The 19,833-nt window shown below is 36.8% G+C and overlaps 1 protein-coding gene across 1 annotated transcript; it reads right to left on the bottom strand.

The window, feature by feature from the left end:
* Positions 1 to 13,561: 13,561 nt before the first annotated feature.
* On the bottom strand, positions 13,562 to 19,375 carry LOC137631592 (uncharacterized). The gene has a single exon (XM_068363459.1). The coding sequence runs from the start codon at positions 19,373 to 19,375 to the stop codon at positions 13,562 to 13,564; it is 5,814 nt and encodes a 1,937-aa protein (XP_068219560.1).
* Between the last annotated feature and the right edge of the window lie 458 nt (positions 19,376 to 19,833).

The raw sequence follows: 19,833 nt of genomic DNA, 5'->3' as shown, positions 1-19,833 counted from the left end.
CTAGCTATATAAACGTACCATAGCATTTATGAGGCAAAGTTTAATTGTGGAAAAGAATCTTGTCGGTTTTACAGATTCTTTCATGTGCACCAACAATAAAACTGTATAAAATCTAAGATATTTACCCATATTAATAGTAGCTGTTTTCTCAGTTTTCTGAGCCAGTATTTTCTTCAGGCAATTTGGCCTTAACCTAACGACAAAGAATTCAAAAGTAGACTCAGCACTTTAGTTGAATACAAAGATAAATTGAGCGGATAAATTATTTTCTGACTTTTCAAGTATTGTTTCTTATTTTTTTTGTGTTGTGTAGTCCCGTGACATTCGTGGTAAGACTCAGAAAGTCATGATACATATTGGAATGAATTGTCTTGAAGTTGCTGGAATGATATACTCCTGTGAGTATCATTTCTCTCATTCCCCCGAGGTTCTTTTGATGTTCACCTCGAACATTATAATCTTTTTTGTTTATAAGTAAACAGTAATTAGCTTTTGATTGGCTTCCTTTTTCAAGGAAACTCAGAAAACTTTTCACTTCACTTAATCCTGTTCTCCCAATGGAGACTCATTCCTAAACCCAGTTCTTGCTTGCATTTCTATATTCTGGATCTAATTCTCTTTTAGCCAGATGAATTGTGTAGTACAAGTATTCTAATGTCTTTTCTTAATGTTCCCACATAAAAGGAATTTTTCCGGTATTATACCTAACCTTCTGAATCCATAGTGATTTCTTTCTCTGTGGTCCAAAGGATTTAGCAAACCTAAATTCATTAAAATGTGCCCTAATGTTCGACCTGGTCTTATTTAAAGATTGTATTATACACTGAAATTTACTGTATTTTGTCTTTGCATTTGTAAATCTGCTATGGATTTTAGTCTATTGTATAAAGAATTTTCCATTTGCTTGGATTTATAAGGACATTTCCCTTCATTTGTGGCAATTGAGAGATTTTCCCTTTCGTTTACCATGGAAGTCTTTAAAATTAAGTTGGTTGCTGATGTGTTATAAGACCTTTCTTATGCTCTCCTTTCACCTTGGTTATGGTACCCTAATGGAAGCTGGATTAGGGTTTGAGACCCGCTCAAGCTTTATAGCTTCTTGTAGTATCTACAACCTCGCTATACTTGTAAACTAAGAATGGGTGTTTTGGAGAAGCCTATAGGTCCACCTGCTGAGTCATCAGCAGCCATTACCTGGCCCACCCTGGTCCTAGCTTGAGGGAGAAGGCCCTTGGGTGGTGATCATATGTATATATGGTCAGTCTGTAGGTCATTCTTACTAGGTAGGGCATTGTCACTGTCCCTCGCCTCTGCCATTCATGACTGACCTTTAAACCAGCCATTTTTCAGGTGATGGTTCAAAAATTGTCATATCAATGACTCTGTTGTATTGTACTTCTATCTCACTATCTTTTCTGGATGTCATACTTCAGGTAATGCTGTTTTGAGCAGCTTGTCTAAATACTGTTCCTTTGCCATGTATGATATAATCTAGGCTTTGTATTCTTTCACACTTGGACATTACAAGAGCCAGTGGATTTTATCAGGTATCATCGTAACCTCTGTTATAAGAAACTGGTTTCTCTCCTGTGTCTTTTTGTGTTTTGTATCCTGTAGAGAAGAGAAGATATTATTGTATTCATTCTCTACATGATAGATTAAAGCGGGATGTTTATCTTGCAGTTTATAAGAAGTAACTATTGGTCACTTTTCAAATTTCAACCATTTTTCCTAACCTGGTTGATTTGTTCGGTCTTAACAGAATACAATTCGGGATCATTAAGATTTTTAATCTTCATTTGATCCGTGATATACTAAAATGATCTCTCTCTCTCTCTCTCTCTCTCTCTCTCTCTCTCTCTCTCTCTCTCTCTCTCTCTCTCTCTCTCTCTTTTGGCACAGTTCAACATGTGTACTCTTACAATGTTTTCTTTCTACTGTAGAGGAAACATTTATTATATGGGCTTAGATTTTTTTCCTAGTCAGGTTGAATTTTCTTTCACTGTACCTGTAACAGTAGCTTTATATTTATGCTTACTGGAACAGATCATGGCCTTCCTTGATTCTTTCATGTTCTATATGGTATCTTTGCTGAATTTATCCAGGTTTCCATGAATTTCCAGTCTTGCCTTTCTCCTTGTTCTGACCCTCATGGATTAAGCTGTACCTTACTTTGTGTATTGTGGATATCAGACGTTTCCTCTCTCAATTGCTAGGGTCACAGCGAACCTGTAAATCTATTCATCGTCTCTGTAATCATGTTTAGAAACCAGGTTACTTGAATATTTGATCATTACTTAACTGAGAAAGTCAGTATTGGTTTGCAATTGCTTGTGAATACCACTTTGTGCTTGGATCTGAGATCTTTGTTAAAAGTTCTTCATTCTCCGTATAATTTACATATAGATTAGATTCTAGTTTGGATAGTATTCGTGTCTGTATTATGTACTCTATATTAATTGGTCTATCTTAGTATGTATGAAATCTTTCGTTTTGAACATTGGCAAAAGTGGTAGCAGTACAAATGTTATAAGTCTTGTCCTGGTTATTACCCAGTAGCCAGAAAGGAGATATATGGATTGGGCAAAACAGGTTTTTATGGTTTTTTAGTCCATCCCAGCTCTGATTAAGTATTGTGGTGGATAGAAGGTGTTTTCTTTGAGACAAATGAGTATAATGATGGTGACTCCTGCTTCAGAGGTACTTGGACACTTAAGGAAGTAATTCATGAAGTTTATTCATACTATACGCTGGCTCTTTGCTCTTTATTTTCCTGTTGCAAGGATAGCAAATCTTTACCTATCATGGTTGAAGGTTTTAGACTTGTACCACATTACAGATGTGTAATGTTGACACCAATTTGGTTTCTTGCAAATATTGACATTGAGTTCTGTACCATATTGGTAATAGGTTTGACTTTCATGGTGCATTAGTGTATCTTAGAATCCAGTTTAAAGTCACCCTCTGTTTTGGTGTTAGTTTGCTATTTCATATGTTCACACCATGGGAAATATTGTAAATTTCTCTTGGTATAAATGCTGTAATAGCTTGAATTCTTTCTTTGAAATGAGTGTTGAACAGGAGTTACTGTTTCTTAATTGAAGATTTCTGAAGTCCAACTATTTCTCCTAGAATCGCTTGTGTTGTGGCCATATTGTTTTGACAGAATATCTGCCTTTTGTAAAAATGTGGGCAGATTGTTGTATCAATGGTCTGACTAACTGATCCATTTGTGTAGAGCAATAGGTAGTTGGAGCTCTTGTTCAGCTGATAGCCTCTTGTGTAGTTCTTTATAACTGCAGGTGCTAATGCTAGTAAGAGTTGTTGTTCCTCTTCAGTTTGTATCATTGTTGAGATATAGAAGTTAGAGTATTGTATGTTGTAAGCCCTCACTTCCTGTTCTTCCTTTTTAACATCCCTGCCTGTTATTATGCTTGACTGGGATTCAAGACCCTCTCAAACTCGATAGTTTCTCGTGTCTTCAACCTCACCATTCTTGCGAGTTAAGGCTAAAGGGATTTTAGGAACTTGTAGGTCTACCTGCTGAGTTATTAGCTGCCATTTCCTGGCCATCCCTTGTCCTAGCTTGGGGAGATAGGGGGCTTGGTTGCTGATCATAATTATATATGATCAGTCTCTAGGGCATTGTTACTGTCCCTTGCCTCTGTTATTAATGAGCAACCTTAAAGTAGACTTACACAGTCCTTGACCTTATTAAGTGATGTACTGTCCATCCTCAATTCATAGCTCGTGATTGGTTTTTTTACTGCCTATTCTGTTAGCTAGGTCATGTAGGCCAATGTCTGCTTGTGGCTGGGATACTATAGTCAAGATGATATCTTAATGATTGTGCTCGAGTCCTTGAAGGCTACTCTTGCGCTAGGTTGGCAGGCTACAAGTGGATCTCTATTCAAATAAGGGCATCATTTTATTGTATTTGAATAGTCTGTTGTACACTGTCTTTAGTTGAGAGATGGTTTGGCAATGAAGATCCTTTGATCTTGTCTTTTAAGGTTTTTTCAATCTCTTCATTTATGCTAAATTAGAGTTCATAGTCATTCCATAGAAAATATTGTTTCTACTCCAAAATAGAGAGGTACCATAGTAGACTTTTTACTTTAATGAATGAATGAATGATTTGAGGTTCGCTGGCATCCTGACATCGAAGGTCATTGACGCTGTTTGTACTCTAAATGTAGAGGTTCCATAATTTGGAAGTTCTTTTGTGCATTGACATGTTTGAATGCTATTGTCTTGATAAAGTACAGATTTTATATTTTCCATGTCATGGTCAGGATCCTTTTTGTTTTAAATTGGGACTTTGATGCAGTCAAGAAGACTTTCTTTTCTGCAAGCAATCAAAGTTGAAAGGGACTATACATTCTTTGAAGGTGGTTGAATAAGAATGGGCTGACAATTTCTTGTGGTACACTTAAGCAGTTGAATGAGACTTTCGTTGTTAGATATTAAGTGTGATTACTAGATTGTGTGTATGCACTTTTGTTTCTGAATGCATTCCATACCTAGAGTAATCCTCAGTTACTTGTTCTTGAGTGCTTTTTTGACAGATTCTGCTTACACCATGAATTATGATGGCATACTATGTAGCCTGCTCCATCAATGACAATATCGACTGATGCGTTTGTGTAGTAGGTGGCAGGAGCTTGTTTGATTGTAAGTCTCTCATGTATTTTTTAATATCTGCAGGAGAAAAGACTAAGTCTTGTTCACAAGTGTTGTAGTTGACTGCTTTGGGACTTATTCCCCTCCTGTTTGCATCATTGGTTAGATGTTTGCAAGCGTGGCAGTTGGGATATTTTTCCGTCCCTCAATCTATCTCTGGTGAGATCTGCATCTAATACCCCAAGTAGATTGTGACAGCCCTTGATCTTATCAAGTAATGAACTCCCTTCCATCTTTAATAGTCGGCTCATGGTCTCTATTTCTCTAATTTTGGCTATCTTAGTCCAACTTTTATAGTCTGCTCATGGTCACTATATCTCTGATTCTGACTATCTTAGTCCACCTTTAATAGTCAGCTCATGGTCACTATATCTGTGATTCTGACTATCTTAGTCCACCTTTAATAGTCAGCTCATGGTCACTATATCTCTGATTCTGACTATCTTAGTCCACCTTTAATAGTCAGCTCATGGTCACTATATCTTTGATGCCGGTTAAGTTAATTAGAGCTCATAGGTTGGTGTGTCTTCTGCCAGGGAAGCTTAGAGACTTAGTTGCTCTTGATACTTATCTCTTCTCTTCATATGGTGCATGTGCAAGGGTTTGGCTTCCTCAGACTTGATTTGTGTATTTAAATAATGATCTTATATATTTATTGTACATGGAAAGTCTGATGTACTGGTTATCTCATTCTTATACTTGTTCTGTTGAAACTCCGTAGTTTTGATGATTGATGGATAGATATTTGATTACCAATACATTGGTTACTTTAGTGTTTTGTACATTTTTGTCATAGTCATGACTCTTTGAATTTCAACTTGTGGTTTTTAAATGCTGATGCAATCTGCTTCTCATCATCTGCAAGTATGAAGGAAGTAGAAAGGAGTTTGATTTTCTCAAATTATAATAATAGACTGAAGATGTCCCATTGCAGTTTGTAGGTTGAGTCATACTTTTTGTCTGCTTCTTAGCATAGTTGTCAGTCTAAGCTCTTGGGACTTGGGTTACTCAATGCATCAGGTACTTCACATCTGTTGCTTTTCCTTGAGTGCTGGTAGTTATTTGTATTGATCATAAATTTTTCATGGCTGAAGAGTACAAAAAGATGGATGTATTTATGTACCCAGCAGGTTGTTTTCATCTCCATTAAATTCACTTGTGTTGAAAAGGGAATATGTTTCGTTTAAGATTAACTCCTCCTTGGTATGTTAGGTAGTCTTTGTACCAGTGATAAGTGTTTCAGTTTATTTTGCTGGTAAGCTTTGTATGATGTTACATCATTATAGGGGAAGCTATAAGCCCTTGATTAAACACCTTATTAGCTGGAACATCATAATTGTACCATTACAAGACCTATTGAATCATATAGTTTGGGACACGTATTTAGTTCCACTAGTTTTTATGAAGATATTATCCTGGTATAAGAAATTGTACTTAAAGTGACTCCATACTTTAGTGAACTTGAGACTTTTACCCATACTAGAAATGTCTGAACGATAATGATGTTAGATTCGTATTCAGGTGACTTTTCAGTGTTGATGATGATGCAATGATATATTATAGATAGATTTCAGGTTGTATAGCACAAAGACCACACACACAGCAGTACTGCATTCCATAAATCATGTGTTTAATTGAGCAAACACTGTGTTCATTTTCAGAGCAAATAGAAGACATCTCGAAAAGTTGGGAAATATTTGATGATAATCAGATAACTTTTTGCGTTATGAAGAAACGTTTGCTTGACGCCGATGGTGATATTCGAGATATTGTCATACTTTTGGTGAATTTTGACTTTATAGTTGAACTTATTCTGCTTATGAAAGTATTGTTACAAGAGAATTGTAGAACTATGGTTATATCACGTTTCCTTTAGATTGTTATCATACCAGAGCTAAGCATTTGAATATATACCATATTATGGTCTTTCAAGATACATAGCTAAATTGATTTACCTTAATAAACATCAGATTGAAAGAAAAGTCTTTAATTTCTATGGTGTTTTCCAAATTACCTGTCTTAATGCAACATTAACATATAATCTTTGTTAGTTATAATGTTAGTTATGGACCCGTTTTGACTGGTAAAAGTTTAAAGGGATTTTGAATCGAGTAAAAGACTTCTTTTATTACCGATTGCGTTTTTAAATATCTCTATTCCAGTTACTTCATGTGGAGTCATAATTATACAGCACAAGATAACTTTGATTCAAGTTAGCAAAGTGGAATTGTAAAGTTTGCCTGTTCACCAAGTTATAACAGATTAAGAATTTTTCCCAAGTCAGTGTTTCATTTGATTGTGTGACATTTCAAAAACCTAAAAAAATTGGTTATGCTTTGTAATGTAACTCCTACCAATATAACTCTCTTTCAACACCAGTCTTGGGGTATTAACATCCTTAGAGTTTTTGAGCTTGTCTTTATACCAACTTCAGTTAAGAGCTACCAAATGGAGGCTGTCCAGATGACACAAAATGGCTTCTGCTAATCGGATGCAGTCGTCGCATGCCAGACTACTCGCTCGCGAAGCGTAGGGACCCGCGACTCCAGACTTGTCGCGGGAGTTCCCTCGGGATCGTTTCTTACTCTCATTTGGTCTCTGGTGACAGGACAGGAGGGCAAAAAGCTCATTGGTTAGCTGCCAACTCAAGTCCTTCAAGGTCAGTCCCTATTTTGGGGGGGACACTAATATACACAATTGTAAAAAAAATAAAAAATTTGTTAAATAGAATAATTTGTTTGAATCTTTGTTGTTTTATTTTATTCTTGAAAAATCATTATACATTTTTGTAGTTTTTTCAGTTTACAATTTTTGTAATTTTTTCAGTTTACAAGAGTTGTACATAGAAATAAATTATATACCTTTTTCTATATATTCAATTTTCTATATATTCAAAACTTACTTTACTTAATGTCAAAGCTTATTTTCTCTTTATCAGGGTAAACTTAACTTTCAAATAAGGGTAAAAATTTCTATCTGGTTATCAATATATATGCAACAGGGTTCTCATGTTAACTGCAAAGTCAAGATCACAGTTAATGCATATAAGCAAGCAGATACGTATCCTACATATATGCAATAATAGTAAAGAAAATAATAATTAACTTAAATCTTTTCTTACCTTTATCACAAGACTCCTGTCACCAATACATTTTCTATAACGGACAATTTTTATGGCCGTTTTAAACGTGTATCAGCGACATGTCTCTTGATAAGGGTACTTTGAAATCTTGATTATATCTATTATATCTTTACTATCATCGCACAGACGTAGGATTAGTAATAGCCTACTTAGATGCTTTAACCGTGATCTTGACTTTGTATTTAACATGAGAACCCTGTCACATATACATTGATAACCACAGAAATTTTCACCCTTATTTAAGAGTCCAATTTTCCCCTGATCAAATTTACTGAAAAACAATTGATAATTTTGCTTCATTTGAAGACAAAATTGATTATGATTACTAATTATAAACATTGTTTAATGAAGTTAAATTAGTGAGATTCCTTTAAACCTTTAGATAAAGACATACTTTTTATCATTTAAATTCATGATTATGCTGCTACTGTTTGCATTACTAATTAAAAACATTGATTAATGAAGACAAATTAGTGAATTACTTTCAACCTTTTTATCTAAATACATATTTTTGATCATTTAAATTCATGATTATGCTGCTACTGCTTTCATAGTTAAATACCAAAACAAGGTATGTATGATTGTTTAAAATCTACCTCTTGTGGATTCTTACAAAATACAATAGTTCTTCACTTTATAAGATATTTCAACTTTTTAGTTTGATAAGAAATTGCTCATGATGAAAGGAAATATAAAGATAATGTAGATGATGGCATTTTTAAGCATGTTTTCAAAAATTAAATTTACTCAAGGACTTACAAATTTCTCAAAAAGTTTTGAGACTATTTCTAATATTTTCTCATTTGAAAAATATACTTGAAAGTAATAATTTATAATTCTTTTCTGGGAAAATCATCCAATATCCACATTGGGATTTTTAAGTGTCCAAATAAAAGGTCTTTATTTAATCACCTCATGAACCTATAAAACAAATTGAGAATACTTCACAATACTGAGAAACTGATCTGTCTACGGCAATCTATAAATAAAAAAAGTATTAAGCTTTTTCAAGGTTTTCTAGGCTTTACAGAGTAAACTATTCAATTTTCAAGGATACGGCAAAGATATTTTTACTTTAAACACCATATGGTTTCACTAAAAGATATTAACAACTGGCCAACAGAATTTAGTTACTGAATTTTACTTAGCTCAAATGAAAAAGCAAATGATAACTACGATTAACTGATATATGGCACACTAATGAAAATTCTTTATTGTTGTATGATAAACTTACAATATTTGGATTAAAATTTACCCATGATAAATAAATTGGATTACCTACTGACAAAAAGCTGAAGGGGACACTTTACTTGTCTTCAAAATGAAATCATTTGAAAACATGACATTTTATAAAATGCCAAAAATACACCTTTAGAAATGAGAAAACAAACAATTTTAGTTATAAAGTCAACCATTAGGCATTCATAAACTCAATTTTCTTTAATAAACCTTTTTACTTCATTTATGCATTTGCAAGAAAGTTGGCAAAGAAATCAGATCATTTAAAGAAAATGGATTGTCATAGTCAAGTAGTGCAATTTAATACTGTATAGTACTCTAATAGCATATTACCTAAGCATTAATCAAAGCCATCAGTAGTCTAAATAAACTTTTAGTTGTTAATTCCTGACTATATAATCTTTTCCACAGACCACATTCTAATACTATGAAGTACTATGCATAAACACCACAAAAAGCCAAACAAGATTCTAAAAAGGACCCTAGAAAGATGCGTAAATTAGCTCATTCAACCTTGACACCACTTACCTAATATGCTACTTCACCGAGCCATTAACATTCTGATTACCCCAAGACACTGAAATTGAACTATACATTACCCTATCTGCTAGAAATTGTCCTTCTATAAATGCCGACTTTGCTGACATGGATCAGCAACATTAAAAAGTATTGCCCTCAGTACAAAGAACATGCTTAAAGGGCAATGTTGAATACTGTACCATTAGATAAAACTAAACCAACATAAAGAGTCTATACTATCATTCAAATGACTTAGTTCTGGCTAGAAAATAAAACAATCTAATCCTAAAACTGCAATAAAATGTTTTACAAGCTTAAAGGTTACACCTAGCTTGACTACTAGGGCAAATTTTTAATGAGGTTCACTACAAACAGCTCCAGGCCACCAAAGAAGGACAATCATTTTAAACTGGCTTGAAACTAAACTCTCTCAACCATATAACTGACAAGATTACAAATCTCTAACCATATTAACCAAGATAACCCAAATGACTATTTAACAACAAAATTTTAAAACTAACTTTTATTCTACCCAACTATAAAAAACCAGAGTCCTTCAATAGGAGTATGACTTTGACAATGTTAGAATGGTCGTTTAAACTTTTATCATGGTAGATGATATCGCTGGCAGGTGAAGAGTAGGCCTTCCCCACTTGCCATCTAGTGACCTTCACTTTGACTTTTATCCTATGACTTTCTAGGCAGTTTGTAGGTAGGAAAATTACAAATTACTTTAGAAATATGCAATTTGTTCCTACACAAATACACACCCTCATCCTTTAATAGGACACTTATCCTACAGAGGGAGGAAGTCCCTATAACCAAACTGAATGGTTTACATATCCAGGAAATATGCCAAAGCAATTTGATCCTATGGAGAAGGAAAAATGGCGATTCCTATCAACCTCAGGTCAAAGATGTTGCAGTAGTTATGCTAGGGACCTTACAAGAGATTGGTAGGTGGTCATTGAAGAGCCGATATCCTAAAGGATTTGTTTGTATGAATTGTCATTTTGAGAAATGGATTTCCATTCTACCCTTGTCTGGGAAGATAGCAAGATACCTTAATACAAAATGGAACAACTGCTTCATTCCAATAAATGCGAAGGAAAAAATGGCCACATTTTCACCTCTCCTCCACGACTTACACTGCAACTGGTATCTTAGACGAGATGCTTTTGTTCCGTGTGGGAGCTATGTTCAGTGGCTACCACAGGAACAACGATAAGATTATCCAGGCTAGTGGGCAATGAAGGTAGTATTGCCATACCAGACTCCTATCTTCAGGACTAGCACCAATGACAGGTTCTTCCTGAAGGTGAGAAACACAAGACTCAAGTGACATCCCAAAAAGGGAATTTGAATTCTTGAAGAGGGAAGACTGTTTGGAGCTACTCTTGAGCAAAGGCTGAACCTCTGAAGGGGAAGGGTCCAAACTCTATAGACTGAAATCTGGTTAAAGGGCAAGTGACAGCCTTTTACCACTGTCCCTTGAGGGAGGAAGATGGGGAGAACCATAATCCACTGTAGAGAGGCTTTGACTGGAAAACTATGCCTCCTTTGATGCCCAGAATAATAAAGGCTTACACCACAAATAGGATTATGATCGGGGACCTTCTCAGGACACAAAGTTGATTTAATCTTCGCCTGCTCACTACTCATCAAAGTAAATTCACAATATCATGATATTTCAAATAATTTTGTGAATTTTTAATTATTAAACGCTCAAAATTGGAATCTTCTGACTAAATTGAGATGGGTAGATCTTCCTGTACTTTGAAGATCAATAGCTAAACCGGATACCAATTAGTGTGGCATTAGACAGCTGCCAGGGTTATTCTGAGTCATATCATCGACAGACTATTGAGCAATCGGTAAACCAGGTAAATAGGCTGAAAGGCTATGGGAAACATTACTTGGTCAGTGAACGGAATGGGGAGATCCCATGTAGAGAAAGCATAGACGAACAAGTGATCAGTGGTGTCCTTCAATGACTAAATTGTCTCTGGCTCTCCAAGGCTAATGGAGCACTAAATATGTCAGCCTTTGTAAAGCAGACGATAGATTGTACTAGCTTCACAACAGTGGTCATCCTTGGTTGGAGAGGATTCCTGCCAACAGCCACGCAAGCATAATGAAGCATCTTGATGCTGGTATGAGAGTTCAGATTGGACCCGAGGTGTCACCTGCTCCAACAAATATTGCACGAACGAGTGTGGAAACATCAAGGCTTAGACTGGTCCTCGAGAATGGGAAGAGCTACGTCGTAGGACAGTCTCAGCAAGTTACAGCTCTCGCGCATTGAAAGAGCTTCAGGCTGGTGGTAATGGGAAGGAACAGATAAATTTCCCAGGTGACTTGAATGTTGCAATCATCTGAAGAACCAATGCAAGTTCCAATCAGGTGGAACCTGACTATGGCGAGGAGCGAACACAGGAAGACTAGTATTACAAGGAACGAACACAATTGAAAAGTTGAGAAGAAAACACAAAGGGAAAGACCACTAAGAAAATTTGGAGCTCGTGAAAGATATCGTAGCCCATACGAGTTATGGGAATGATCAAAGTTTCGTAATCTACCAGTATCTTGGACTCGAAAAGTTATAATGAAACAGAAGCCCAAAGGTCTGTGACCAAAGTCACAGAAAAGGTGCGAAAAGTCTAATTGTTAGGTGTCAACCAAGGGCATGTCAGATTGATCATGTAGTGACAAGTCACACAAAGAGCGCTTGAGCAGCGAGGGAGAGCGCGGAGACTGGTGGTGTTATGGACGGAAGGGCATGGAACCTTTGAGCTGTAGTGATCGTGCTTATGGAGAGTGACTGACCACGATGGAACTGAAGAAGTAGACGCTGCTTGCTCAACTGAGAGAAGAGAGATCGGCAGAGATCATCTTCGCTCCAGTACAAGATGGAGCACTGGTAGCATTCATGTGAACACCTGTACTGTCTACTGAAACTCAGTTTCAAGGAAGTAAGAGTTTCTGTAAATAAAATCTTGCCTTATGTAAGAAGCTAGAGTCCTGGGATTGTCTTCCTTGTTGTCTGTAACAGTAGGAGTGTAGCTGCCGTTTTCTTCAAAGCCACAGGGATGAGATGGAGAATAGACACAGATACTGTTACTCACGTCACACTTTATTAAAAATTTGATATAAAGTTCAAGTTGGTATCACAAGACACTTTAAACCACCTTAAAGCTTTAAATCACTTAACACTAAGCACTACAACTTAAGTTGACCATAACTGTAAAAACTTATACTGTAGTTGGTCAGTACTCCAAGACCAGAGAACCAATGATGAGTACTTTGCTAGTAGTGCAGGGCGACGAGTTTCAAGAAACTGAAAACAACAAAGTACAAACTTACTAAATTTGTTAAAAAGAAATTCCATAATAAACAAAGAATTGAATAGTTTGGTTTCACTACAAAACACCACAAACATGAAATAGAATATATACAAATTTCAGTAAAGAAATAAACTTACATCTGTGTTACTCTAAGCTACATCCAATACAAGCGAAACGAATTTCCAAAGAAATGTTCTTTACACTTTGAAGACTTCTTCTACTTTGTCAGTCGTCAAAAACCTTGATCCTATTTCTAGAACATATAATTGTTACAGTGTGATTCCAACACTGATAACTACCAGGATAAACAATCTTTTCAAGAACTACTCAACCTTAACAAACAAATTACAGCAGTAACTATCAAAATAAGACTGAACAATGTTTACATGTAAAATGGACAAAATATCTACAATACAATTTAACCCTAATCACCAAGTTGAAAAACAGAGCTTATTAAATAATTATATACACAAATGGTTTCTATAAAATGCTGCATTTAAATTCTCGGCCCTATAAACAAATTATTTGTTTATCAAAATCAATCATATCTATAAATGCAGGTGATATAAATGACATCTATAATAAATGTAATATACTCTCAAATCCTTTGATCCTAATAAAATAACTATTATAATCATTGTTCCTCTACTGCAAGGAGAAGAACAAGCTTTTGAATGGGTCGAAGGAGCTCTGATGTCTGTGTCTTTAAAACTACACTACGTACAATACCAGTTCTGTCCTTTCCAGTGCTGATAACACGACCCATCATCCAATTACTCCTTAACTGATTATCATCTTTTACAAGGACAATATCACCAACTTGAAGATGCCGCTTTTCCTTGTTCCACTTCTGTCTCTCTTGTAATGTTGACAAATATTCTCTTCGCCATCTAGTCCAGAATAAGTTAGCCAAGAATTGAACATATCGCCACCTCTGTCTCAGATACATATCTCCTTTCTGAAAAACACCAGGTGGTGGCATCACAACACTTGATTTCTGTGTGAGAAGCTGTGCTGGACTGAGTGGTTGTAAGTCATCTGGGCTGTCACTGACTGTGGTCAAAGGACGGTCATTCACTATAGCCTCAACTTCTGTGAGAAGAGTGCGGTAACTCTCATCATCCAGTCGTCCAGCATGTTCCTTGAAGAGAGGAGTCAAGACCTTTCTCACAGTTCTAATCTGACGTTCCCACACACCTCCCATATGACTAGCTGTAGGGGGATTGAAGGTCCAGCTGATGCTTTCTTTTGAGAGGAAAGCTCTGACCTGATCATCATTCATCTCTTGCAGTGACTTCCTCAACTCCTTCTCAGCTCCATGAAAGTTTGTCCCATTGTCACACCAAATCTTCTTTACATTTCCTCTTCTAGCAACAAACCTTCTTAAAGCATTTATGAAGGACGATGTGTCTAAGGAAATGGCTGTCTCTATATGAATTGCTCTTGTAGACAAGCAAGTAAATAATACACCATACCTCTTCCTGATTTGCCTTCCTTCTTTGACTTCCTGTGGCCCAAAGAAGTCAACACCTGTGTGTGTGAATGGAGCAGCTGGAATTACTCTTTCCAATGGTAAATCAGCCATCTTCTGGTTTAGCACAGGGCTTCTCATTTTTCTGCAAATGACACATCTTTGTAGAACCTGGCGGACACTTGCATTAGTACGGATAATCCAGTAAAGTTCTCTAAGTTTTGCCATCACATGGTTGCGTCCAGCATGAGCTAATTTTTCATGTGTGTACCGGATAATCAAAGTGGTAATATGACTCTTTCTAGGTAATATCATTGGATGTTTCTCGCCAGCTGAAATTTCTGCTTTGGAGAGCCGTCCATTAACGCGAAGAAGCCTGTCTTTAGGATCAATGAAGGGATCTAGTTTATAAATGCTACTGCTACTACAAAGTCCTCGGCCCCTTGACCCTTCGCTCTTTTGTAAGAGTGTCACTTCCTTACTAAAAGTTTTCTTCTGAATATATCTGATGACTGCTTTTTCAGCAGCATCTAATTCTTCTGCTGTAAATGAACCATTAATTCTAGCTTGTCTCTTAGATTTCAGTATGGAAAAAAGACGGTGATACACAGCAACAGCCATCCTCAATCGATGCCATGAAGAATAATACTCAAGAAACTTATCAACAACATTTCCTTCCCCATCTTCTGGATGTACTGCAAAACTTGTAGATCCTTCCAATTCAACTACACCATGGGGCATATCATTTTTCCACAGCTCCTCTGGTCCTTTAAGAAAATATGGGCCATCAAACCAAATGTTACTGTTCAGCATTTGCTGACTTGTGAAACCTCTTGATGCAATATCAGCAGGATTCTCTTTACTCTGAACATATCTCCACTGTGTATTTTCAGAGAAATCTTTGATTACTTTCACTCTATTTGCAACAAATATAGGAAATCTCTTTCTATCATTAAAAATATAGTGAAGAACTGTTGTAGAATCTGTGTGATAGAATGTCTGGTCCACTGTAATCTGCAGCTCTTTCAAAATGTGTTGTGCGAGATTTATGGACACCACTGCAGCAGTCAATTCCAGTCGCGGTATGGTTGTTGCCTTTACAGGACACACTCTAGACTTTCCCATCAGCAGAGCAGTAGAAATCCTCCCACTGTTATCAGAAAGTCTCATGTATGCTGCAGCACCATAGCCTTCATTACTAGCATCTGAAAACATGTGCAGCTGTGTGGAAGTCACTGTACCAAATTCCTTTGGTTTGACACATCTTGGAATCTTTAAGTTAATCAGGATTGGTAAATCATCAAGCCACCTTCTCCAGGGCTTCAGGTATTTTTCGGGAATAACATCATCCCATCCCAAGCTGCTATCCTGACAAACTTCGCGAAGAATTCTCTTAGCTGGCAAAAGAAAAGGAGCCACAAACCCAAGAGGATCATAAAGGGAACATACTGTTGACAAAATACCTCTCCTTGTAAATGGTTTTGGGTCCAAGCTTGCGGAGAAAGTAAAGTAGTCATTTTCAATATTCCACTGAAGACCAAGAGCTCTTTCTACATGAAGTTCATCATAGTCAAGATCACATGTTTGAAGATCTTTTGAACGGTCCTCTTGTGGGATTGATTTCAACACCAGCCTGCTGTTACTCACAAACTTTGTCAGCCGAAAACCTCTTTCCTTCAATGCTGCTGTAACGTCTTTCACAAGTCTTAATGCCTGCTCTTCTGAAGGTACAGACTTTAAATAGTCATCCACATAAAAATTAGTCTTAATGGTGTGTTCTACATCTGGACCATACTTATCTCTTGCATGGTCAGCTGCTGCCCTCAAAGCATAATTGGCGATGCTAGGTGATGATACTGCTCCAAAGATGTGAACACCCATCCGATACTCTGTAAGTTCGCTTTCAAGTTCACCACCAGGCCACCATAAAAATCTTAGGTATTTATGTTGATCCTTTGGTACCTGAACTTGGTAAAACATAGATTCTATGTCACCCATCAAGGCCACCTTTTCTAGACGAAATCTGAGGAGCACTCCAATCAGGGAATTAGTCATATCAGGACCTTGCATCAACTTGTCATTAAGGGAACTACCCTGGTATTTAGCACTACAGTCAAAGACTACTCTAATCTTATTTGGCTTTTTTGGATGGTAGACACCATGGTGAGGTAGATACCATGCAGGTTGTTCATCATACGACTGATCCTCCGGAACCTTATAAGCATATCCTTCAGACACCAATTTCTCAACAAATTCCACATAATCTTCACGGTACTTTGGATTTAGTTTCATTTTTCTTCTTTGCCATTGTGCTCGTTTCACTGCCTGTTCTCTATTGTTTACCAAGTTAACTTTATTGGTTCTAAATGGTAGGGGAAGCTGGTAGTGTCCATTGGTAAACTGAATTTTTTCTGCCACTTCTCTGAGGAACTGTTGATCTTCTTGTGACAGACCCTTCTCATCAGGAACTCTACCAATATCTTTCTCACTAAAGTCTCTTTCAAACATATGGACCACAGCTGCAGGAAGAAAACATTCATTTACCCTTTCAACTTCCTGAAGAAAGACATGGTGACATGAAATACTGTTCTTCTCTGAAGAGTATTTAAAATGTAGAGGTCCACTAACAGTCCATCCATGGTGGTAAAGAACTGCATAAGAATCTTGACCCTTGGCTGGAAGCACCTCTAATGGTTGCAGTGCTTTAGGGCAATTACTGCCAATCAACAAACCAATCTCCAGATCAGCTCTATAATCAGGAATTAGATCAGCAATATTCCTCAGACCGGCTACCTTTTTGAGCAATTTTGGTTTTGGTATCTGTTGATGACTCACTGGGATATCTTGATGAGTGAAGGTTTTTGGCAGATCAATAGTGTTGTTTCCTTCCATATCTGTAACACACAAATTATTAACCGCCAAAGTATTCACAATGTTTACGCCATGCATGGTTTGAAGCTTTAAGCATGTCTCTGTTCCAGATGCACCTATCTGCTCTCGTAAACTCTCTGTGATGAAACATCCAGTGCTGCCATTATCAAAAAAGGCATAAGTGTCCAAAACTACTTTGTTTCCTTTCTGATATACTTTTACTGGGAGAATAGCCTGTAATATTGTATTTACTTCACTAACATGATTGGTAGTACATGTGCTAACAATAATTTCACTTGCATCTTTGCTTGATGAGCTATCATTCTCTTTATGTAGCTTGAATCCGTCGATATGCAGTGATGTGGGATGCCTCTTAGAGCATGTCTTACATTGCTTCCTTTTCATACATCCTTTAGAGGTATGGTTGAGACCAAAGCATCCAAAACACAACCTTCTCTCCTTAAGGAAATCTATTTTTTCTTCAGAGGTCTTCTTAGCAAAATTCCAGCAATCGTCAAGATCATGGTTTTTTTTGCACATTGGACATGATTTCTCTTTCTCAGACACTATTGATGTCTTTCTATTTTCTGGATTCAGTTCTGCTTGGGTAGCAAAGCTTAAACTTTTGCTCTTTTGTTGACAAGATCTGAATTTGAAGCTACCAGAGTTGTTTTCAGGCTTTGAGTAATTATTTTGAAGAGCAAACTTGCTGAATGCTGGGTCGTTTGCTGCCTTTGCCTTTTTATAAACAAATTCAACCAAATCTGCAAAATCAACTCCTCCCTTTTCTTCCCTCAAATGTCCAGCCAGGCTACACCACTTGTTCTGAAGAAATGTCGGAAGTTTTTTAACAACTGCTTGAAGGTTAGGAAGATGATTTAGTACTTCCATATGTGACAAGTTGGTCATGGCATGTCTGCACTTAATAAGGAATAAAGCAAATGTATACAAGCTATGAGGATCTTCGTGTTTCAGTGCAGACCAAGAAATAAGTTTCTTAATATATGCCATCGACACCTTGTAGGGATCGCCATACTCTTGACTGAGCAAATTCCTAGCTGTAGTATACCCTTCTGAAGAACTCATATACAAGCATCCACCTATCAAGTCTTTGGCTTCCCCTTCAAGTTGCTGATCCAAGTAGTACAGTTTGTCAGCATCACCCGAAGCATTTGGGGCAATTCTGGCATCAAATGCCATCATGAAACTGGCAAACTCAATAGGATCACCTTTAAATTTTGGTACTTCTATGCTTGGAAGCAACATTGCTGCAGTCATGTGCTGCTGTGTCTTCAGGAGCATCTCTTGTTGGGACTGTAGTTGCATATCAAGATTTGGCTCGGAGAACCGACACTGGCTAGAACTACAGGGAACATTCGCTTTCAACTGAGGAGTATCTGCTATTATATCCGAAGGTTGTGGTTGGAACGGGTCTACATTTGGATTCAACTGGGAAGGAGTACCTTTCGGCACGATATCCGAAATATTGTCAGCTTCAGCATAAACTCTTTCTCTTGCTTGAGACATTGCAATTTTTGTTTCCAATTCCAATTGCTCTTGCTTTTTTCTAAGTATAAATTCTTGCTCTTCCATCACTTTTGCTTTTTCTCTCATAGCATGTTGAACCATCAATTCTGCCAGTCTAGCTTTCTCTTTGAGGCGAGCAGATCTTACACTAGTTCTGCTGGACTTGGTCCTGCTAGTGGATGAGGAACAAAGACTTTTTCTATCAAGATCTGCCGTCAATTGCAATTCACTTTCCTTAACCCAGTTATTCATTTCTGTAATGAAACGATCAATGGATACTGTATTTTCTGAATACCTCTTATTTACTGTGTTTCGTTCACTGGAATCTGTTAAACGCTTCTCATATTGCTGAAAACATTCATCATATTCATCACGTAATTTACAGAAAATAATCATTTCAGACTTCACCAGATGGAGATTATCACAATTATCCATTAGTCTTAAGATCTCATTTCTCCTTTTGGTCACAGCAGACAGAGCAGCAGTTTGGGCATTTTTCAAAGTTTTCATTTGCTCTTGTATCACTTCGAGACAATCTTCACTGACTATAGACACAGCAACTTCGCTAGATTCCGGCATTTTCAATCACAAGATTTTCTTGAACTAATGTAGCTGCCGTTTTCTTCAAAGCCACAGGGATGAGATGGAGAATAGACACAGATACTGTTACTCACGTCACACTTTATTAAAAATTTGATATAAAGTTCAAGTTGGTATCACAAGACACTTTAAACCACCTTAAAGCTTTAAATCACTTAACACTACGCACTACAACTTAAGTTGACCATAACTGTAAAAACTTATACTGTAGTTGGTCAGTACTCCAAGACCAGAGAACCAATGATGAGTACTTTGCTAGTAGTGCAGGGCGACGAGTTTCAAGAAACTGAAAACAACAAAGTACAAACTTACTAAATTTGTTAAAAAGAAATTCCATAATAAACAAAGAATTGAATAGTTTGGTTTCACTACAAAACACCACAAACATGAAATAGAATATATACAAATTTCAGTAAAGAAATAAACTTACATCTGTG

Source organism: Palaemon carinicauda, chromosome 3 (genome assembly GCF_036898095.1).
Source record: "Palaemon carinicauda isolate YSFRI2023 chromosome 3, ASM3689809v2, whole genome shotgun sequence".
Lineage (NCBI taxonomy): Eukaryota > Metazoa > Arthropoda > Malacostraca > Decapoda > Palaemonidae > Palaemon > Palaemon carinicauda.
This window is presented reverse-complemented; position numbering and strand designations above follow the sequence as displayed.